General features: G+C 42.9%; 1 protein-coding gene across 1 annotated transcript in view; it reads right to left on the bottom strand.

Annotated features, from left to right (window-relative positions):
* The window catches only part of LOC311048680 (inositol 1,4,5-trisphosphate-gated calcium channel ITPR1-like), a 184,039-nt gene that overhangs the window by 120,248 nt on the left and 38,983 nt on the right, over positions 1-24,808 (bottom strand). The window contains exons 6-17 of the mRNA XM_084061942.1: positions 24,596-24,754; positions 21,673-21,771; positions 19,969-20,052; positions 19,156-19,302; positions 18,451-18,546; positions 15,643-15,687; positions 12,480-12,634; positions 9,312-9,411; positions 8,987-9,147; positions 7,932-8,073; positions 5,976-6,137; positions 1,219-1,391 (exon numbers count right to left, since the gene is read on the bottom strand). Of these exons, the coding sequence (XP_083918068.1) occupies positions 1,219-1,391; positions 5,976-6,137; positions 7,932-8,073; positions 8,987-9,147; positions 9,312-9,411; positions 12,480-12,634; positions 15,643-15,687; positions 18,451-18,546; positions 19,156-19,302; positions 19,969-20,052; positions 21,673-21,771; positions 24,596-24,754 (1,523 nt within the window). The remainder of the gene's footprint in view (positions 1-1,218; positions 1,392-5,975; positions 6,138-7,931; positions 8,074-8,986; positions 9,148-9,311; positions 9,412-12,479; positions 12,635-15,642; positions 15,688-18,450; positions 18,547-19,155; positions 19,303-19,968; positions 20,053-21,672; positions 21,772-24,595; positions 24,755-24,808) is intronic.

Genomic DNA, 24,808 nt, shown 5'->3' on the forward strand with positions numbered 1-24,808 from the left:
TAAATGAACACATGACGTCGGTGGGAGAGGAGATATTGTGTCTTTTGGACAAACAGCAGCGTCGTGCTGATGTTTGTTGTGTGAAGCAGCTTAATGTCAGAGTGTTTGTGTTGGAGCGCCTCAGTGCGGCTGCAGAGTTCATGTGCAACCTCTTCCAGAGAGAGACAGAGACACTAGAAACTCTGCTGGGGAAAAAAAAAAAAATCCTGGGCATTGACTTTCATATGGATATTGATCTACACACTGCAGGTATATCTGCTACACACACAACATCAAACTACACACTGCAGGTATGATGCAGCGTTTGCATTACAGCCAGCATGCCAGCGTAGTTCCCATATGGTTTCAAGGTGGGCTAAACCATATGGACCCCATGTCAGCAATGTCAGCGGCATCCACTTCAGTCCCAACTGCGATGCCCATGCAGGCTATAAGTAGCTTCTACCTGCCCCTTAGGTGGGCCCCAACTACCCATGTTTATGTGGGACCAAGGCGGGTCCTACCTGGGTTTGCCCATGCAGGCTTTAACTGGGTTCTACCTGGGCCCTAGGTGTACCCTAACCAACCACAGTGCAGTGCCCATCGCTCCAATTGTTGTGACGTCAGGGCTCTCAATACTGCACATTGGTGGAGGAGGAGGGGCCGCAGGGCGACCGCACACATCGCTGAACCAATGGTAGCCCACGGATGTTTCCTCTGGGGATTTACAATCTGCCCCTCTATGCCACATATCATCCGCACTACAGGGTCTTCACTGACCGAGCCACGGCCCCACTGACCCTCATGACGCTACGCCACTTATATGAGTTGCCAAGTGGCCGCGGGCGCTACGTGGGCGTGGCCGCGGGCTAGACGCGAGCCCCCGCGTAGCGGGGGCGAGCTTCTAGTTTTGACAAATACAGGGGGATCCCAATGTTGTGGTGTATCTTGTAGACCAGGCCCATATCAAGTTGGTGTACTCTGTCCTCAACCCTAAGCCATCCAATCCTATCAAAATGATCAGGGGTTAGATGGGTTTTGTAATTGAGGCCAAGAAGTAGCCTTACAAGTTTGTTTTGGGATGTTTGGAGCCTTGTTTTTAAGGCCTTGGAGGTGTTGTGATACCATGAAGTGCATGCATAATTCTGGTTCTTGCGGACCAGGCTAAAGAAGGTGTCTATATGTTACCTGGGTTCTCGGTTCTTGCGGACCAGGCTGACGAAGGTGTCTATATGTTACCTGGGTTCTCGGTTCTTGCGGACCAGGCTGACGAAGGTGTCTATCTCAGCAGCAGTGATGTGCTTCTCCAGCAGTTTGCGGTTGTTGTGCAGCAGGGCGGTGATGGTGTCCTCAGCCAGAACATCATAACCGATCTGCTTCTGCATGAAGCGGAACTGCTTGGCGATGTACTCCTGATACACACACATAAACAACACATTAGATACACACACATAAACAACACATTAGATACACACACATAAACAACACATTAGATGTACTCCTGATACACACAGAGAAACAACACATTAGATTATTTATTGGTTTGGATTTATGTCCTTAACCTTTCAATTATTTCATTTCATGTTTTTGTTTACAATTTAGTAGTTAATTTCCAGTCAGATTCACGAGTGGGGTTGCAAGTTTCTGTACAGTTTTGATTGTTCGAAAATAAACACGGTAGCATTTTTTTCTTTTGTTCTTGTTAGTTTCAGTTTTTGATTGAGTTATTTTAATAATAGGTAGAGATTCTGCACTTTTAGAGTACTGGCCACGGCCCTCACACACATGTTGCACTGCCGACACACTGTTGCATCAGTGCATGTTGATCTCCATACATGTGCACATGACGGGGGGTCCAAACATACATGTGCACATGACGGGGGGTCCAAACATACATGTGCACATGACGGGGGCTTTGTGAAGGTTTTTGGACTGTCCACAACTTCTCACGCTTGTGAAATTTGACCAACGTTCCTGTATGTTTTTACTGTATTAAAGGTAGTTCTGTAAAGCCCACACTATTGTTTTAGTTACCGTTTTTTTTTCTTTCTTCTAAAGTCTAGTTTTTTTGGGGTGTTTTTCAGTTCATCTAGTTTTAGTGTTTACTAGTTTGTTACGAAACTCTTCACTTCAGCACATCTACTAAACACATGAGGACACTCAGGATTCTCATCATTATTACAGAAAATAAACGTTTTCAAAAGTAATTGTTATAATAAGTTGTCCTTAATACCTAAACAACAGACAACTGCTGTTGAAAGGGTTCCCTGTTTATTAGATCTGTTTATTAGATCCGTTTATTGGAACTGTTTATTAGATCTGTTTCTTGGAACTGTTCATTAGATCTGTTTATTAGATCACTAACAACCGTGTGGTATAAGAGTTAACGCATTGCATATAGTTGTTGTCAGGCAGAAACCTCTGATCTCCATATGTTAACGTGTTGTGATGTTTTGTAAATGAACAGCTTACTTGATCACACTACAGCTTCACACAAAACCATACACAGAAGCAGATCTGCTACTTTAGATGTTTGTTTTTATTTGAATCCTGAAGAGTGATAAAGGTTTGGACATAATGATGAGGTTTCCACCCGACAAGAGAGGACATCCTCTAGAGGAAGCTACCCTCCATGAAGTGAGACTCACAGAGTTATTACTCTAATTGGTTAATTAATTGGTTAATAATGGAGGGAGAATTACGCTAGTCAAGCCAATCAGAAGAGCTCTCTGACCAGGCATCTGTGATCAGGAGAAATGGCCGCGTTGTTTCCTCGTCAACTGTAATGAAGCTACGACTCCAGCAATTACACCGCGATCTACGTCCATCTTCAACCGCTTATCCGGAGCCGGGTCGCCGGGGGCAACAGTTCCAACAGAGATTTCCAGACTTCCCTTTCCCAGAGCAACACTATCCACTTCCTCCTGGGGGGTCCAGAGGCGTTCCCAGGCCAGTGTGGAGATATAATCCCTCCATCTGGTCCTTGGTCTGCCCCGGGGTCTCTTCCTCCCAGTGGTAACGTGCAGCGAGGACCTCTCTAAGGAGACGCTCAGGAGGCCTCCGTACTAGATAACCACCTAAGCTGGCTTCTCTCCAAGTGAAGGAGTCTCTCTCGGGTGACTGAACTTCTCAGCCTCTCTCTAAGGGAGAGGCCGGCCACCTGTCTGAGAAAAGTCATTCCGGCCGCTTGTATCCACAACCTTATTCTTTACCACAATCTGTCAGAGGGAAGTGCAGTATAGAGCTGTGAGAGAGGAAGAGTGGTGGAATAAGACAGCGGTTGTCAAACGTTTTCTATGTCAAGGACCCCAGAAATGATATGTATTTGGCCACGGAGCACCCCCCCGCCACCCCCGCACAAAATGCTGTATTAACACATTGGGTGCCAAAACCGTAAATTTACGGTTTTGCAAATACACCCGTGGAGTGCCAAAAAGCCAAAAAAACGTACATCTATGTGATATCAATCTTTTATTCTTTTTCGTTTTTTTCCAGCGCAGCCCTGGAATCACCCATGAACACTCTAAGAAGTAAGGGACAAATGGATCACCGTGCCAAAAAATCTGGCTCCCATCCGCTTTCATTCTATCTCCTTGCTAAAAACCTCTGTATCTCCTTAACTTTTTACAGTGGGCAAAACGAGTCTCGATGCGCGATCGCTCTGCAATGGTGACTCGCATGAGACATGTTGTTGTTCCAGGCTTTAGCCAGGAGCATTGCGCACCGTACACACATGCATTGTTTTTCATGGATTGCTCGTCGTGGAGTCTAGAGCTTTAAACAGTGCAGCGCAACGGTGAGATTTCTGGCACCGAACGTAATCTGTTATTATAGAATTCGGGCACCGAATTTGTTAACTACTTTTGCTGGGGACCCCCTGGGGGATTCCAGGGGGTCCCCCAGCAAATGTATTTAATACAGCATCACAGTCATTTTAACCACTTCATCCATTTATATGTTGGCTTTTCAAAAGTTGCTATTTATGGATATTTGAAAAATATTGAAAATGTTTGGAAAATGTGTATTTTATTTGACATAAATATTCTGTTTTGGGCGGTCCTTGGCATAAAACATTTAGGGGGTCCGTGGCAAAATATATATCAATTTGGGTGGTCCTTGACATAAACAAGTTTGAGAACCACTGTACTTAATGTACAGGACTTGAGTAAATGTACTTTCCAGCACAGGATGTGGGAACACTGGGCGATCATTGTGAACGCAGCACGTGAACGCAACAGTAACAGGGTGGGACGGAGAGACACTGTAACTATTATATGTCTGTTCCTGTACATCTGGAGGGGGGTTTAGAATAGATTGGATGAGGTTAAGTAAGTTGGCCTGACAGACAAAGATCAACAGGACATTGAATTATAACGTATTTTTCGTGTGCCAGACATAATCTTTACATTCCATACCATGTTAATCACATCAGTGATGCCATCAAACCCACACTGTTCTGTTACTGCTGGCTTTTGTTAAGAGCCTCTGGAACACAAAACTACTCCCTAACCTCCTTCAAAACGAACATAAAAGATCACCTCTCAGCAATTTGCAACTGGATATAGAAGTAGAAGTCTTCTAGCATTGACATTTTATTATATTACTCCTACATATTTTGTGCAAACATCACGCACATCGGTACACAGTATCTCTATAGTCATGTGATCAATACGGATCTAACCGATTTTTCATATTCCATCCTGATTGGCTAAGATCGGCTTCCAAAGTTTGGAGGAGAGGCCCGTTTTGAACGAAATGCCTCAAATCATACACGCAGCGTCCGATTGCCGTTAAACTCTGCACACACTTTCCCACCAGGCAGAGGAAGAAATGCCATCCTTTTCACATTGATCCTGTTATAGCGCCACCAGGAGGTCGAGTTTTTTAAAAACCTATATATTTTTTCATATTACTCCTACATATTTTGTCCAAACATCACGCGTATCGGTACATATTATCTCTATAGTCATGTCATCAAGACGGACCTGTCACATTGTTCACATTTCATCCTGATTGGCTAAAATTGACTTCTGCTACCTGGCCTGGTAGACACCTGAGCCCTGAGCAACACATTGTTCTAGTTATTACTGTAGAGCTTGACCTTACCGGTCACATGGGTCAGGGTCAAGTGTGATTTATTTAAGCAATATTACACGAGAGGGTGTGCTTTACCGTCATTATTGGCACGCCAGTGATGCGGTCAGGAACGAGGCGGAGCCGAGTTCCGCAAGCATCACTGAAGTGCCAATAATGTAGGTAAAACACACCCTCTCGTGTAATATTGCGATTATACAACAGTTACCAACAAAACACATCCAAATGTATTCATATTGTGGGGCATTAAAATGTTTCGCTATTATAAAGAGAAGAGTTTATTTGACTGAGACATTAAATAGTCCCTGTAGCAGCGCTCTGAGGCACCGTCTCATCAACACAGCTGATTCCAGTAGGCTATTATGCTCCGTCGTACGACCGTGTCACGTGGCCAAAATAACTGATCTACAAGCTGACAACGTGTTGCGATGGCGACGCGTTGTGAACTTGTAGATCGCCTATTTTCGCCGTGCGATACCTTCGTACCGGTGGCGGCGGTGGGTAAGGCTACTGTCTGTTTGTTTTCCTACCGTGGGACAGCGTAACGTCACAGCACAGCTGTGCCATATATGGTCTAATCAGGTGCAGACTGCAGTGCGGAGTGATTTATTAATGTGATTAGGCCCGTGCTATCATGCTGCTTTGAAGCACGGCTAGATAGCTATTTCAACCAATCAGATTGCTTGGTCGGAACTACCTGTTGTATAATCTGGGTTGCGTGTCATGTAGCGCACAATCGACAACCATCACAACACATGGAAGCAGGTCTTGTAGATCTACTATTTTACCTGGTTCTTGCGGTAGTCTTGTAGATCTGCTATTTTACCTGGTTCTTGCGGTAGTCTTGTAGATCTACTATTTTACCTGGTTCTTGCGGTAGTCTTGTAGATCTACTATTTTACCTGGTTCTTGCGGTAGTCTTGTTGGGAGTGCCGTAACACGCGGTAACACAGGCGGCAGATGTGTCTGAAGGGGGCGTGGCGCTGGTCGGCCAGCTCCTCCAATCGCAGCATGGGGCCGTCCCCCCCGCTGTCTGTGAACGGAGCCTGGAGCAGCTTGAAGATCTGAACGCACGCACGCACACACACACACACACACACACACACACAGACACACACACACACACACACACACACACACACACACACACACACACACACACACACACACACACACACACACACACACACAGACACACACACACACACACACACACACACAATGAAAGTGGCGCAGTGGCTTAGGGGTATGAGTGGCCGGTTGAGCGAGGTTCCCAGTTGGATCCCGGGCTCTCTACTCCCAGAGTTAGTGTTGAAGTGTCCTTGAGCAAGACACTGAACCCCTAACTACATTACAGTCATTTAGCCGCTTTTATCAAGGGGAAGAGAAGAAAAAAAAATCTGGACCCCCCCCCCTCCCCCAGTAACTAAATAACGACCAGTCCCTAAGTGTATCAAATAAACAAGATCCAATAAAACAAGAGCTCGTACAAATAATTGACAACAAGTAGGCAAGGCTAAGAGGAAGGGTAGTGTTTCCTGAAGAGGTGGGTTTTCAGCCTGCGGCGAAAAATGGGAAGTGACTCTGCTGTCCTGACATCAGTGTCTCTGCTGTCCTGACATCAGTGACTCTGCTGTCCTGACATCAGTGTCTCTGCTGTCCTGACATCAGTGACTCTGCTGTCCTGACATCAGTGACTCTGCTGTCCTGACATCAGTGACTCTGCTGTCCTGACATCAGTGACTCTGCTGTCCTGACATCAGTGTCTCTGCTGTCCTGACATCAGTGACTCTGCTGTCCTGACATCAGTGTCTCTGCTGTCCTGACGTCAGTGACTCTGCTGTCCTGACATCAGTGTCTCTGCTGTCCTGACATCAGTGACTCTGCTGTCCTGACATCAGTGACTCTGCTGTCCTGACATCAGTGTCTCTGCTGTCCTGACGTCAGTGACTCTGCTGTCCTGACATCAGTGACTCTGCTGTCCTGACATCAGTGTCTCTGCTGTCCTGACATCAGTGTCTCTGCTGTCCTGACATCAGTGTCTCTGCTGTCCTGACATCAGTGTCTCTGCTGTCCTGACATCAGTGTCTCTGCTGTCCTGACATCAGTGTCTCTGCTGTCCTGACATCAGTGACTCTGCTGTCCTGACATCAATGTCTCTGCTGTCCTGACATCAGTGTCTCTGCTGTCCTGACATCAGTGTCTCTGCTGTCCTGACATCAGTGTCTCTGCTGTCCTGACATCAGTGTCTCTGCTGTCCTGACATCAGTGTCTCTGCTGTCCTGACATCAGTGTCTCTGCTGTCCTGACATCAGTGACTCTGCTGTCCTGACATCAGTGTCTCTGCTGTCCTGACATCAGTGACTCTGCTGTCCTGACATCAGTGTCTCTGCTGTCCTGACATCAGTGTCTCTGCTGTCCTGACATCAGTGACTCTGCTGTCCTGACATCAGTGACTCTGCTGTCCTGACATCAGTGACTCTGCTGTCCTGACATCAGTGTCTCTGCTGTCCTGACATCAGTGTCTCTGCTGTCCTGACATCAGTGTCTCTGCTGTCCTGACATCAGTGTCTCTGCTGTCCTGACATCAGTGTCTCTGCTGTCCTGACATCAGTGTCTCTGCTGTCCTGACATCAGTGTCTCTGCTGTCCTGACATCAGTGTCTCTGCTGTCCTGACATCAGTGTCTCTGCTGTCCTGACATCAGTGACTCTGCTGTCCTGACATCAGTGACTCTGCTGTCCTGACATCAGTGACTCTGCTGTCCTGACATCCGTGGGAGGGGCCAGAACAGAAAAAAGCTGTGACCGTGTATCCCTCTCGTACCTGTTTGAGGATGTTCTACTGGTCTACACTAACCTGTTTGAGGATGTTCTGCTCTCTCATCAGCTTCTGTCTCTCTCGGTTGGGCTTGTTGACCATGATCTCCAGGACGTCCTGACCGTTGTTGGGGATGTCCACCACGAAGAAGACCAGGTCCTCCAGCAGCTTGGTCACCGCTCTGGACAAGCACACACACACACACACACACACACACACACACACACACACACACACACACACACACACACACACACACACACACACACACACACACACACACACACACACACACACACACACACACACACACACACACACACACACACAGCACTGAGCCCTGCTATTCTTGGCATCACGTCACAGACAAACGTGTGTCGAAAACAGCCCAACGCTCAAGTTCTTTTTTTCAAAAAATAATATTTATCCCACAATTTGTTTAACCCACTTTTTTCACCCAGTGCCAATGCCTAAGCTTGTAATCCTGGGCACTGCTCTCCCTCTGCCAGCCTGGGGAGAGCTGAGCTCATGTTTCCTTCAACGCATGAGGAGTGAGCAGGCCGCTTCTTATCACCTGACAGGGGGGAGCTTCCCCGGTAGGACGTAGCTTCTTATCACCTGACAGGGGGGAGTTTCCCCGGTAGGACATAGCTTCTTATCACCTGACAGGGGGGAGTTTCCCCGGTAGGACATAGCTTATTATCACCTGACAGGGGGGAGTTTCCCCGGTAGGACGTAGCTTCTTATCACCTGACAGGGGGGAGTTTCCCCGGTAGGACGTAGCGCGTGGAAGGAACACGTTATTCCAACCAGTTCCTTTCCCCTCCATCAGGCGCCCCGGCTGACCAGGGGGAGACAAAAAACTGCAAACTCCACACAGAAAGGCCCTTTCACCAACCCCACCTAGGGTATGGGCGCTGATGACACGGAGGAGAGGACACACCCCCCAGTGCCCACAGCATCCCCGGCGGGAATCGAACCCAGGGCCTTCTAGCTGTGAGGCTACAGAGCTACCAACTGCTCAGTTCTTCTTGCAACATTCTGTGTGATGTTCTCCATAACATTCTATGTGTGTTTCTCCATAAAGTACGTACCTCCTCTCATTCTGTGTGATGGTGCCCTTCTCCAGCTTGCCAGCGATGGACGCCAGCACCTTACTGGCATCGTTGGCGAAGTCCAGGTCTCTGACCTCAGCGGGCGAGACGGGCACGATGGCGAACGCCTCTTTGTCCTCTTTGAGCGTCGACGTACCGATCTGGTGTTCAGGAGAACAGCGAGGGACACATTTACTACTGTCTTCTATCAGTGTCATATGTAACAAATGTTTTTTTTTACTTATTCCTGGTTCTGTTACAGTTTAAATTTAGTTGTCAATGACCCAGTCCAACCAATGATGGTGATAAAGAACATTCCACTCACACGCAGCATGACGGGTTTCTCCTCCTCCTTGTCGATAGGATGGTTGGTGCTGTGAACCCATGTGTTGGTGCAGAGGTGTCTGAGACGCACGTACGAGTTCCTGAGAGAACGCACACATCATTTACATTACTAAGGGAAGTTTAGGCCTTTATCAGACACTCTTAATCCAGAGTGATTTACAGTAAGCAAGGACAACATAAGATAATACATCAAATGCATAGAAATAGTATTCTAATCTAATAATACAGTAATACATAAGTAAACCATCAATCTAATACTAACTAATACATACGTAAACCAAGAACCTCATCATCCTGTACATTGAAACTATACACAATATAGGATGCCAGGCCAACAATGACCTGGCATCTGTCTACATAACATGATATCTATTTTAGCCTTTGCATAATCCTGCAAGGTCGTCAAGGCTAGGAAGTGCTACAGGCTGAGGTGGAGTCTGAAGAGGTGAGTCTTCAGATTAGGGCAGAACATTGGGAGTGAGTCTGCAGTTCTAACTGCAAAAGGGAGTTCATTCCATAGTTTGGGAGCCAGAAGGGAGAAGAGTCTGGGACGTGTGGAGTGTTGTCCTGGATGTTCTAGAGAAGGTTCTGACAGCTTCCCTGTGTTAGCTGATCTGAGAGAGTGGGAGGGGTTGTAGGGTTGGATCAGGCTTTGAAGATATGGGGGTGCCATACCTTTGGTTCCTTTGTAGGCCAACGTCAGTGTTTTGTGCTCTGTGCGGGCAGTAACTGGGAGCCAATGCAGGGAGCAGAGAAGGGGGACATGTGCAGGGGTGCACATAACTGGTGCGCAGGTGCGCATGCGCACCCAAAATAAAAAATGAGCACCACATCAGACGACGCGAGGCGCTTTTGCGCACCAACAGCTGGGACAGGAATTTCCAAGCTTTTATTTTTTAGCAAAAATAAAAAATAAAAGCCTGGAGATCGAGGCTGGGATACTTCCTGAAGCCACAATCACGCTAAAGCACCCGTCGGCCCCATGTACAGCCATTAGGCGCAGGGGGAGAGATGCATGCTGCACGTGATTGAGTGTCTCGCATCGCCTCGCATTGCCCCGCTGCGTGCACGCAGCCAGCAGCGGCTGTTAGAGGCACTCGTCCCCGATTATGAACGCACCGTGATGGTGCAAAATATGCCGTGAACGTCCCAATCTCGCGGATAAAAGCAGCGCAGCACAGGGCACCAACCTTGGGGGGTTCACCAGACTGTGTGAGAGAAAAAAAAACGGCGAAAATCGGCAAGCAGAGTGTCCTTTTTTTTTTTTTCTCGCGCGCAGCACACACCCCCCCCCCCCCCCCCCCCCCCGTTGACAAAACTGTCGGCGGTACCGTATTGACTCCCCCCCGTTGACAAAATGGGACGGGACCATTTATTTGTTGCGCACCAAGTCACATCTCCAGGTGCTCTTCTGAGCACCAGACCTATAAAGTTATGTGCACCCCTGGACATGTGCTAAGTTTGGCTGGTTGAAGACCAAGCGTGCTGTGGCATTCTGGATCATTTGGAGAGGCTAAAGTGCACATGCCGGGAGGCCAGTAAGGACAGAGTTACCATAGTCCAGTTTTGATATGACTGATGTCTGGATAAGGAGCTGGGCTGACTCCTGGGTGAGGAAGGGTCTGATCCTTCACATGTTATAGGATGAGTGGCTGTGATGTGGCTCTTGAATGAGAGTGACTGTCCAGGACAACACCAAGGTTCTTGGCTGTTGGAACCAAGTCACCAGATGTAGTGACAGTTTGTTATCGAAAAGCCAAGTACAGATTTAACAGAGTTCAGAGAGCTTCCTCAACCTGCATGTTGTCCCCGCCCAAGACCAGGAGTGCTGAGTCATCAGCGAACAAGAACTATTTGCAGTTCCAGGCTGCTTGTATGTCATTAATGTATAGAAGGAACAGTAACGGCCCTAGTATGCTTCCTTGAGGAACCCTGCAGCTCACTGGGAGGGACGAGGACATGGTTAGGAGGACAAGGACATTGATATCTCTTCCCTCAAGGTAGGATTTCATCCAGGAAAAGGAATGTCCTACATTTCAAGAGTTATAGGCCAACATCTGTATCTGCATGTTATAGTGCCACCATGTGGCCAATTTGAAAAAATAGTGTAGGGTGGCATTTCTTCCTCTGCCTATAGGGATTGTGTGTGTAAAGTTTCAGGGCGATCGGACGCCGCGTTCATGATTTGAGGCATTTTGTTCAAAACAGCCGACTACTGCAAACTTTAGAAGCCAATCTTAGCCAATAAGGATGGAATATGACAAATCGGACAGATCCGTCTTGATCCCATGACTACAGAGATACTGTGTACCGATTCACGTGATGTTTGGACAAAATCTGTTTTGCAAAAATTCAACGGTGGAGATTAGCTGCTCTACTGGTTGACAAGTAGTTCTGCCTGAAGCTCACAACACAATATATCCCCTGGTTAAGTTGTCTCTTGCCAACGGGGGGTATGTATGTATATGTATGTATGTATGTATGTATGTATGTATGTATGTATGTATGTATGTATGTATGTATGTATGTATGTATGTATGTATGTATGTATGTATGTATGTATGTATGTATGTATGTATGTATGTATGTATGTATGTATATGTATGTATGTATGTATGTATGTATGTATGTATGTATATGTATGTATGTATGTATGTATGTATGTATGTATGTATGTATGTATGTATGTATGTATGTATGTATATGTATGTATGTATGTATGTATGTATGTATGTATGTATGTATGTATGTATGTATGTATGTATGTATGTATGTATGTATGTATGTATGTATGTATGTATGTATATGTATGTATGTATGTATGTATGTATGTATGTATGTATGTGTATGTATGTATGTATGTATGTATGTATGTATGTATGTATGTATGTATGTATGTATGTATGTATGTATATGTATGTATGTATGTATGTATGTATGTATGTATGTATGTATGTATGTATGTATGTATGTATGTATATGTATGTATGTATCTGTGAAGGTGGAAAAATAGATGGTTGCCTTGCCAAAGCCATGAGCCATTCTTGTAGCAAGTTGGGAGAGAATTGGAGAAGTGCTTTGGTGCTGATCTGTACCTCTAGCAGGGTACAGACATAGGACCAGGCCTCAATTAGGTCACGTTGTATACCTGGGTACCAGGGAGTCTCCTCCCCTCAGGGTGGTCGGGTCCAGTTCAAAGATGGAGGAGATGTCGTTCCCGTCGGGCACAGAGACCAGCGTGTACATCACCTTGTCCTGGGCGTTCCTCAGGCGGGCGCGCAGCGCCTCCTGGTCTGAATCCAGCTGGAGAGGAGAGGAGAGGAGAGGAGAGGAGAGGAGAGGAGAGGAGAGGAGAGGAGAGGAGAGGAGAGGAGAGGGAGAGGAGAGGAGAGGGAGAGGAAGAGGAGAGGGAGAGGAAGAGGAGAGGGAGAGGATTGAACGAATGAAAAGTATTAAAAAGCTCTTCTGACTAAACCTCCTAACTCCATTGGATCCTCAAACTGTCAGTCAAACCTCCTAACCTTCTCATTCTAATCAATGATGGACAAAACAACTATCTCCACATTAACTCATTCACTGTCAGATTTATTTCTGGCTGTGTTTGCCCACTGCTAGCAATTTTCGTTTTTTCGTAACTTTCAACAGGTCACAAAACATTTATATTCATTATGATAAATCCAACCGTAAAGCGCCGATCCCGTAGCCTACGGGCTGTGGTGCTTTTTCCTTTTTTTCGATTTTTTTTTCTCGATACGGCACATTTTATTGTAACACCACCGGAAACAGAATTATTCGGGATCCGGTTTTGCCGATCCCGTCGGCCCTCGTTCTAATGACGAAACTGAAACCCCATTTTCTCCTTGTAGTTTGTTTCTCCTCGGTGATCACTGTTTAACATAAACCGTTCTAACTACAACATGACGGCTCCGTTTGACACGTGGTTTTCACTGCTCGAACCAGGCAGATCTCCGCGATGTTTACAAACAGTGCACAGCTCAATTTTAAGGATTTTAACAAGGTCTATGGCGACGTGAAAAAAACAAAAAGCAACAATAAAACGTTGGCACTGGTGAGGTACATTATGAGATTAACCTCTGGCGGTCAATGTGTTAATGCAATAAGCCAAAGTAGCCTCTGGAACAACTCATGACCCGCTGATATGATCAAGTGTTCCCATGCAGCTGAAGACCTTTCATAATAAAGCTGTAGTGTAACTAGTATAATGTGATACCGTGAGAATGTTATGAACAGTGAACTGATTATTTATGGGTCTATAGGTTCTGTAAGTGATCATTACTATAGAGCAGGGGTCTTCAACAGGGGGTCCTCAGAGTTAATACAGGGGGTCCGCCAAATCTTTGTGTGATGTTTCTTTTTTGTTTTTACATTAACCACTTGAACCCTAGCATCCCTTTTTACTGAGGAGGACTTTAGCCAAAAATAGCAGATCTACAAGCTCACAACGCCTCGCGCTGCGAGGCGTTGTGAGCTTGTAGATCGGCTATTTTTGGCAACGAGGTATAGGTGTAGAGGGAAAGAAGAGCAGAAAAAAAGAGCAAACAAAAAAAGTTGAATCTGAAACACAATTTCATACAATATAGAGTAGAGTAGGGGGTCCCTGCTTCATCTCTCTCTCGGCTAGGGGGTCCTTGGCCTGAACACGTTGAAGACCCCTGCTATAGAGTGTGTGTTCAGTACCAGGGGGCTCCTTGTCTCTACAGCTATTTAACCCATGAAGACCGGGAACGCATCTGTGTCATTTTAGATTTATTTGACTGTTCAAAAAATAGCAGATCTACAAGCACAGACTGCCACGTTATGAGCTTGCAGATCTTGATTTTTTTTTTTTATCGTGGGCATTTGTAAAAATCTTTGAATATATATTTTTTAAACCGAACATTTGTAACTCAAATCCCTGGAACGAATGTATTTACAAATGTTCTCTTTAAAAAAAAATATATATATATTCAAAGGTTTGCAAAAATGTTCACGATGTTTAAAAAGATCTAGCAGATCTACAAGCTCATAGTGTGGCACTCGTTGTTTTGAATAGCCAAAGAAACACAACTTTACACACAGATGTGTTCCTGGTATTGAATGGTTTAACCTGACACACACATGTATTCTCAGTGAAAGACTGCCATCTGCTGGCCACTGATGAGTAGTTAATACCTTCTCTCACCTTGGGCCTCTGTGACTATAATACTATAATACTGTCACCTCTGTGTCTCTGTGACTATAATACCAGGGCCGGCGCACCCATAGAGGCGACCTAGGCGGCCGCCTAGAACGGCAGTTTGGAGAGGCGGCAAAAAAAAGTCGGGAAAAAATAATAATAATGATAATAAATCGGTAAAATCTGAATTCAATAACACAACCCTAACCTAACCCTAACCCTAAAACCGAAATAAAGTAACCAAAGACACAAAAAAGTATCATAATCCGCCAAGAACCAGGAAAAATTTCGTGCGCGCGCAAGGGTGCCCCCGCACGCGCGCGGGTGCATCAAAGGGAGGCGATCAGCCCTCCACCGGCCCTGCATAATACTATAATACTGCAGCGGACGGGGTACCCTCGAATACCCGGCTGGTACCCCGTCCGTTGCAGGACTCTTATACTCTTGTATAAGTTCACGGGGACGGGGACGGGCGGTACTGAACTAAACGCGGGTGGGTAACATTTTATTGTGAAAATCAGAGAGCACTGTCTCCGCCCAAACAACGTCACTTGTGTAACTTAACACAACACAACGGCATGGAGACAATGTATTATAACTCTATGCATAGAGCTATCAGTTATCTTAACTCACAAAAACACATTGAACATCCTGTTAAACCTTCAAATTAAAACCATCTGACAATGTAAACAACGACACATGCGTATGTGCACGTTCGCGCGCGTGGCTAAAGCTCACTCCTCCGTCTTCACTTGATTTCTTTTCTTTTTTTTTACAAATCTCTTTATTATTTCTTTCAGACAGTAAAGACAGGGGCATCATATCAAATCTTGAAAACAAAGAGGTCTGATTTCTGAACGAACCTGACCACTGAATGTAGCTCTATTGTTGAAGGCTGCTCTATTTTTCAACACATTTCAACACTTTTAAATTGAGTGACTGTAATCACGAGTAAACGGGTGGACAACAGGTTAATTATTTGACGGGCGGTGCGAGTCTGGTTCGTATTTTGAAACAGTCACGGGTGACGGGTCGGTCTACGGATCTGATTATTGACGGGCCAGGTCAGTTTGAATGGATTCACGATAAATGGTCACATGTCTAGAATAAAGCCTTAAGTTTAAAGCATTCTTACTGAGGAACGTGACTCCAGACATTCCTCTTCATAGTCAGGATTCACCTGAAACAACACAGATACATGTATTACATTATAATGTTATATGAAGATACAGATCAGATATACCTATTACATTATAATGTTATATGAAGATACAGAACAGATATACCTATTACATTATAATGTTATATGAAGATAGAGAACAGATATACCTATTACATTATAATGTTATATGAAGATACAGAACAGATATACCTATTACATTATAATGTTATATGAAGATACAGATCAGATATACCTATTACATTATAATGTTATATGAAGATACAGAACAGATATACCTATTACATTATAATGTTATATGAAGATACAGAACAGATATACCTATTACATTATAATGTTATATGAAGATACAGAACAGATATACCTATTACATTATAATGTTATATGAAGATACAGATCAGATATACCTATTACATTATAATGTTATATGAAGATACAGAACAGATATACCTATTACATTATAATGTTATATGAAGATACAGAACAGATATACCTATTACATTATAATGTTATATGAAGATACAGATCAGATATACCTATTACATTATAATGTTATATGAAGATACAGATCAGATATACCTATTACATTATAATGTTATATGAAGATACAGATCAGATATACCTATTACATTATAATGTTATATGAAGATACAGATCAGATATACCTATTACATTATAATGTTATATGAAGATACAGATCAGATATACCTATTACATTATAATGTTATATGAAGATACAGATCAGATATACCTATTACATTATAATGTTATATGAAGATACAGATCAGATATACCTATTACATTATAATGTTATATGAAGATACAGATCAGATATACCTATTACATTATAATGTTATATGAAGATACAGATCAGATATACCTATTACATTATAATGTTATATGAAGATACAGATCAGATATACCTATTACATTATAATGTTATATGAAGATACAGATCAGATATACCTATTACATTATAATGTTATATGAAGATACAGATCAGATATACCTATTACATTATAATGTTATATGAAGATACAGAACAGATATACCTATTACATTATAATGTTATATGAAGATACAGAACAGATATACCTATTACATTATAATGTTATATGAAGAAAATCATTTACTGAATTACTGTTATTCCAGCTAATAATGATCTTTAGAAGCAATGACTGCAGGAGAATAAATCCTCATAATGTCCAAAACTACTACTTTTCAAGATTCAAATTCAAAAGCGTCAAAGTAGCAGATCTACCAGCGTTTAGAGCTTGTAGATCTGCTACTTTTGATGTTTTTTTGTGTGACACTATAGTATGTCTTACCAGATTCCATGTTATCTGTGCTACTTGTGCCAGTTATTAAGGACAAAACTGGGAAAATAAATAGCATTGATAATTACAGACCTATTGCTTTAGCTAGCATTCTCTCTAAAGTGCTGGATAAAATTCTGATGGACAGGCTGGATAGGTATATTACCACAGCTGATGACCAGTTTGGTTTTAAAAGGAAACATGGTACTGATATGTGTATTTTTGCTTTAAAGGACATTATAGAAAAATATAGAAGCCAAAATTCCACCATGTTTTTGTGTTTTATTGATGCTTCTAGAGCAGTGGTTTTCAACTTTTGGTATGCACTCATCAGACTATTCAGGTGAAGTGGGGTAATACTGTGTCTGAACATTTCTATGTAGGTAATGGTGTTAAGCAAGGGGGGATTTTATCTCCTCTATTGTTTAATTTATACATGGATGATCTGTCTAGGAATCTGAACCTGTGTAAAACTGGATGTGTCATAGGTGATACTGTTGTCAACCACCTTATGTACATGGATGATTTAATTATCTTTTCTCCGTACAGTGCAGGCTTACAACAGCTTCTGAGGGTTTGTTCCCAGTATGGCATTGCTTTTAATATTAAGTATAATGCCAAGAAGAGTAGCATCATGATTGTGCAAAGTAAAGAGGATAAAAAGGCTGTATTCCCTCATTTTATTCTCAGTAGCAACATACTACTTGTGTGCAGTGAGATTAAGTACCTAGGTCACTGTATCTCTGATGATCTCACAGATGATAAAGACATCCATAGACAACGCTGCAAACTGTATGCCCAGGCAAACATACTAATGCAATACTAATACATACTGTACATATAATACATACTAATACAAATTGTATGCCCAGGCAAACATACTAATGCAGAAACTTCACAAATGCTCTGTAGATGTCAAGGTATCACTTTCAGCTTTCTGTACACCGTTGTATACGGCTCACCTATGGAGTAATTACAAGGTTAGCAGCATGAGAAAACTCAAAGTAGCATAATGATGCTCTACGGTTGCTGGTGAGGGTACCAAGATGGCACAGTGCCAGCCAGCTGTTTGTTAACTTGGGGGAACCTACCTGTCAAGACCTGTTAAGAAACTTAATGTACAAATTCATATGTCGTCTTGAAGAGTCTGACAATCATGTTATTAATTATTTTTAATTAACCCTATGAAGAGTTCTACTCGGTTCTCTTCCATGATTTGGAGACATTGGCGCAACAGCCTCTACTGACTACAGTATGAGCAGCTGTAGTTGGACTGTTTTTATGTGTTTTTTTTTGCTTTTTAATTATTTATATCATTGTGTTTTTGTCATTCTGTTTGTGATATGGACCCTGAGTCTGAAATAAAGATTGAATTGAATTGAATATGATCAAGTAGAGAGTTACAGACAGAACAGACCTGAGAACAGACAGAACAGATGTAACAGACCTCTGCAGCCAGGTAGTGTCCAGTAGCCAGGTGTTTGAACCTGAACAGGCTGTTCCAGTAGCCTGCTCCTCCTCGACATGGATCATGCTGTACCACCTGACACCACCAGGGGGAGACACACAGTGACACTTTTATTCATCCAATAAGATCTGTGGCATTCTGAGATTTATTGGGCTTTTCAAAAATAGCAGATCTACAAGCTCATAGCGCGGCACCGAGTGCCGCGCTATGAGCTTGTAGATCTGCTATTTTTTTTGTTTTTTATAGTGGAAAATGTGTGCAAATCTTTGAGAAAAAAAAAAGAAAAAAAAAAAAAATATATATATATATATATATATATATATATATATATATATATATATATATATTTTTTTTTTAAAGCAAACATTTGTAACTCAAATCTTTGCTTCTGGGGGTCCCTGGAACAACACATTTTGAGATGGGGGTCTGCGGCCAAATATACATATCTAAAAATGTTTTCTAAATCCTAACAGCATGTTGCTCTATCAGTGGTGCTACACACACACACACACACACACACACAGTACACACACACACACACACACACACACACACACACACACACACACACACACACACACACACACACACACACACACACACACACACACACACACACACACACACACACACACACACACACACACACACACACACGTAGAGTATGAGCACACACACACACACCTCCACCTCCCACAATGCTTTGCTGCTGGTAGCTGAGGTAGCAGACTGTCGCCCGGTGGTCCTCAGGAAGACGTATTGTTTCTTGCGGTGGTCGTCACACGTCAGGAACTTCTCTTGTTCTGCGTGAAACAAGCGCACTACGTCACCCTGGCAACGGAGGAGGAGGGAGAATCCATTCAGTATTATTAATATGAAACATTACAAACATCCTGCTTTTAAAAATTATTATTCCACACGTTTCCTAGTGAATTATGGGAACCACTTCCTGTCGTCAGAACTATTTGGTGTCATGTATTGATGTTGTATTTTTGTAAAACATTTTTTTGTTTAAATGTGATGTTATTTCTGTAGTATTCTGTTTATGTCCAGTTACAGTATGGCTATCAATCAAAAAGCAAGCCAATGCATCCTGTTATGATAATGTGATGAAGAAACGTGCCTTAAATTAATTGTTTATGTGTTTAACTGTCTTGTTGCAGTTCCATAATGTCCAGTAAAATGAACAAACTCAAAACACACTGATATGGACTCATTCCTTCTCTCTGCATTATTAAGCTAAAGCTAAAGTCATGTTTTCAAATTGTGCAAAATGTACATTCTATGAAAATAATTAAATGTATTTGTGTGGTGATAGATGTGGGCAGCTGTGTGACAGACAGACAGACAGACAGACAGACAGGCAGGCAGGCAGGCAGACAGGCAGACAGACAGACAGACAGACAGACAGACAGACAGACAGACAGACAGACAGACAGGCAGGCAGACAGGCAGACAGACAGACAGACAGACAGACAGACAGACAGACAGACAGACCCCTTTAAGGATGATTTCCTGGTTGTCGCCCCATTTCATGAACAGGACGATCTTCCAGCTGGTGTTACAGTTGACCGAGTTCACCTGAAACACAGACAGACAGAACAACAGTTCCCCATGAATACAATACACACATACAGTATGTAAACCTGCTCCAGTCTCAGGTTTGGACCCGTGCAGACCTCTATCTACAGGGTCTAACCTCTCTAACCTTTTCACAAAATACTCCTATGTGAACTGGGGATGATAAAGTGCTTGTCTGACAGTCTATGGTGGTACGGCACACAGAGAACCTCCAGGTGAAAACACAACTAAGACACGCGAACGCAGCTTGAAAATTGTAGTAGTTATTTCCCCCCCCCCCCCCCCCCAAAAAAAAAAATCATATTCATTTGACTGTATCTGGCTCTGTTTTTCTTAAAAGTGCAAATTAGTCATTTGGAATCCCATGTTAGCTAGCTATGAAGAAGAAATCTCAAACTGTCCTCAAACTAAGGCGTTTTCAACTTGCCATCCGGCCTGAAATATGCACACATGACATGGAATTATTAGATATCCCAATAGATGAACTCGTGTAGATGCTTGTAGATTTGTTATTTTGGACTGTAGCTGCTATATTTATCTCAGAGGAGTGTAATTAGTCACCCAGGGGCAGGCGGATTTCAGCCACACTGAGATCTGTCAGCAGCCAATGAGAGCGTGAGTCACATGGGGGCGCGGCTGCACACAGGCAGTGCACACAATACTGCACACAACCCGAGCACGGTTTCATAGTAAGCTCGACTTGCGCGGAGGTGCGCCGAGGTGAAAACAATACCTGCCGTGGCTGACAGAGGAATAAATGATGGGTAATATTTGCCTAATGGCTTCACTGTGTGAAGGGTATTACTGTAGTATGTTATTATGACATATTGTTCTTCACTGTGTGAAGGGTGTGTTTACTGTAATATGTTATTATGACATATTGTTCTTCACTGTGTGAAGGGTGTGTTTACTGTAGTATGTTATTATGACATATTGTTCTTCACTGTGTGAAGGGTGTGTTTACTGTAGTATTTAGTTATTATGACATATTGTTCTTCACTGTGTGAAGGGTGTGTTTACTGTAGTATTTAGTTATTATGACATATTGTTCTTCACTGTGTGAAGGGTGTGTTTACTGTAGTATGTTATTATGACATATTGTTCTTCACTGTGTGAAGGGTGTGTTTACTGAAGTATTTAGTTATTATGACATATTGTTCAGATCCAGCACTGTGACATTTATTGCTACATGATGCCAAATGCAATAAGGAAAGTGGGAGGGGCCTGTGTAACAATGCACTGGTTGTCTGATGACAGAACGTTGTGTACGACACATTGTAGAACCACATGAACACACACACTAACATGTCACCACTGGTGGAAAAAGTACTCAAATGTTTTACTTAAGTAAAAGTAGCAATAAAAATACAATACCAAGGCCCTCATTGGAAACAAGTCCGCAAGAACTTTTATGAACGGACCTGTTAGACAAAGTATTTTAAATGTAACTGTGCTGTTTTACATGTTTTGCCTAATAAAATATTCAATCAATCAATCAATGCTACTTGAGTAAAAGTACAAAAGTATTAGCATCAAAAATAAAACAGGGCCTTATTAATTTGAGTTAAAAAACACACAAAGTGTAAATATAGACACTAGTGAGGATGTATAAAGTCTGACCTCGTTACATCCTGGGTTGTCCACCAGCTGGTGAGTGCTGGCATGGAGCGGCTGGCCTGCATTCACCGGGTTCAAGACCACCTTGTCACCAATCACCACCTGTTACCATGACATCAAAAACATGATCCATACATGATCAATACATAACACCTGTTACCATGACATCAAAAACATGATCCATACATGATCAATACATAATCAATACATACCACCTGTTTACATGACATCAAAAACATGATCAATACATAATCAATACATACCACCTGTTACCATGACACACACATGATCAATACATGACACAGCAAATATAATCAACACATAACATTGTCCTTGTAAATGCATGAGCGGTAAAACTCTGGCTAGTCATGACTCACACTGTCTCTGATGGAGCACAGCTTGTAGAGGGGTTAGTTAAGTTAAGTTAAGTTAAGGTTACTTTACCTTAAAATTAATTTGATTGAATCACACAATGTACCTCCAAAAATGTGCATGTAATGTACTTATAAAGGTAATTTACCTGAAGCCTCGACTTCAATTAGATATTTTTTGGGGGTTTATTTAGTATAGTTTTAAATCATTTTATGTGCACAGTATGTGTATATGTAAGCCCACTGTCTGCACTGTACACTGTTTCCAGTGTTGCCAGGCCCTTTGACGCTAGCCAATGACACATGCGCAAAAGAACAAATGTATACCAGTCTGATACCAGTGCGTTTACATGGGCAATGTAGCCCCATTCTATAGGTATATACCAGCCCTTCAAACCCCAATGAAATGTCATTGGGATCAGACCGGTATGGCCATACCGATGCGTTTACATGAGCATTTCTATTCTGAATGAGCATTCATTCCGAATTGAAGTGTAATAAACCTGTCCATGTAAACGCAGCCAGTGTCTCCAATGGAGCGCAGCTTGTGGGATACTATGAAATCCATGACAGGAATGTCAGCCCCAACCAAACCTATTGTGACAGACAATGAACTTGGCTTTGCCAATGACCTAAATACTTTCTATGCCAGATTCGAATCATTGGGCGATTCCTCTAAGTGCACTGAAATACTTAAGGCTGTAACACCTGCCCCCTCAGACAGAATTATCATCACTGAAGAGGATGTCAGGAAAGTGTTTCGGTGTACTAACACAAGGAAAGCTAATGGGCCGGACGAGTGCAGTGCTTTTCTCCTCAAAAACTTTGCATCCGAGTTGGCTCCTGTGTGGCAACCAATATTTCAAACCTCTGTAGACACACATATAATTCCTCTGTGTTGGAAAACCTCACACATAAAACCATTACCCAAAATCCAATGTCCAAAAGAACATAAGGATTATAGACCCATAGCTCTTACTTCAGTGACCATGAAATCACTGGAAAGAATACTGTTGCAACATCTTGTGAGTATAACTAAAGACAAATTTGACCCCTGTCAGTTTGCTTATAAGAAAGGTTGCGGTACAGAGGATGCGGTTGTCACACTGGTCCACTTCATTACAAAACACCTAGATAAGTCTAATAAGAATCATGCAAGGGTGCTGTTCTTAGACTTCTCTTCAGCCTTCAATACAATACAGTCTGATATTCTGGTGTCAAAGATGGTACAGTTGGAACTGAATCCATACTTAATTCACTGGTATGCTTCCTTCCTTACTAACAGAGTACAGAGGGTGAAAGTGAACAAAACCCTCTCCTCAGCATTAACCACTAATGTTGGTGCTCCCCAGGGTTGTGTAGCTCAGCTGTATTGTTCACCCTTTATACTGACAGCTGTAGTACTGAGAAATGTCTGTCTGAATGTCGCACTGACAAACCAGACCAATACATTCTAAAGTACTCTGATGATACAGTTTTGATTTCTCTTTTGGATAGTTCCAGTGATCCTGGACTGCACCAACACAGAGTAAATAAGGTGGTGGAATGGAGTGATAACAACGCTCTAATCATTAACACTAAAAAGACAGAAGAGATTGTTTTTGGTGCCCCACTAGAGATACACAGATCCCCTATTACTATTCATAGTGAACAGATCAACCAGGTATGTTCGTATACATACCTAGGAGTAGTAATAGACCACCTTTTGTCATGGAAAGACCAGATTGAATCAGTGGGTAAGAAGACAAAGCAAAGAGTCTATTTCCTTCGCCGTCTGAGATCTTTTGGTGCTAGTAGACAGATTCTTCTTTTGTTTTTCACTTCTGTTATTATGAGTGTTCTTCAGTACTGTAGTACCACCTGGTATGGATGTTATTATGAGTGTTCTGCAGTACTGTAGTACCACCTGGTATGGATGTCTGTCTGTAGCTTTAAAGTCACAACTGCTGCAACAAGTGAACATTTGTTCAAAGATTGTTGGACAACCACTTCAGAGGCTCTATACATCTACGTATGATAACAGTATGATAAGGTTGGCAAGGAATATCACTTCAAACACTAGCCATGCTTTGTATGGAGAATATAGGTTTCTGCCTTCAGGAAGGAGATACGGTGTTCCTACATACAATAAGGTCAAACTGAAGAGCTCCTTTGTCCATCAGACGACATTGAGGCTTAATCAGGAGTTATAAGCCAGGGGTAGGCTGAGAGGTGGACATTGCTCTTGTCTTTGCATGTCTTTATGTATGTATTTGTATTTTGTTGTTTTCTTGTGTCATGTCAAATGTGTGTACTGTTATATGTTGCATACATGGCTGTTTCTGGGTCGCAAGACAAATTTCAGTGCAAAATGACAATAAAGTATTATCGTATATCGTATTGTAGAAGGGTTAATTAGGTTAGGGTTAGTTAGGTTAGGGTTAGTTAGGTTAGGGTTAGTTAGGTTAGGGTTAGTTAGGTTAGGGTTAGTTAGGTTAGGGTTAGTTAGGTTAGGGTTAGTTAGGTTAGGGTTAGTTAGGTTAGGGTTAGGTTAGGGTTAGATAGTCATGACTCACACTGTCTCCTATGGAGCGCAGCTTGTAGAAAGGTTGGATGTAGAACCAGGAGCCCTCGTTTCCAGCGGTGTCCAGCATCACTCTCATGGCGTTCTTCTCCAGCAGAGCCGGCAGACGCTTGTTGACAGTCAGGTACTTATTACTCTTCAGGTGGAGCAGCTGAAACCAAGCAAAATGATGGCATGGTATATAATGAATATATTAGTGTTTCCC

Source organism: Gymnoscopelus microlampas, assembly GCF_963454915.1.
Source record: "Gymnoscopelus microlampas genome assembly, chromosome: 7".
In the NCBI taxonomy this organism is placed as follows: Eukaryota; Metazoa; Chordata; class Actinopteri; order Myctophiformes; family Myctophidae; genus Gymnoscopelus; species Gymnoscopelus microlampas.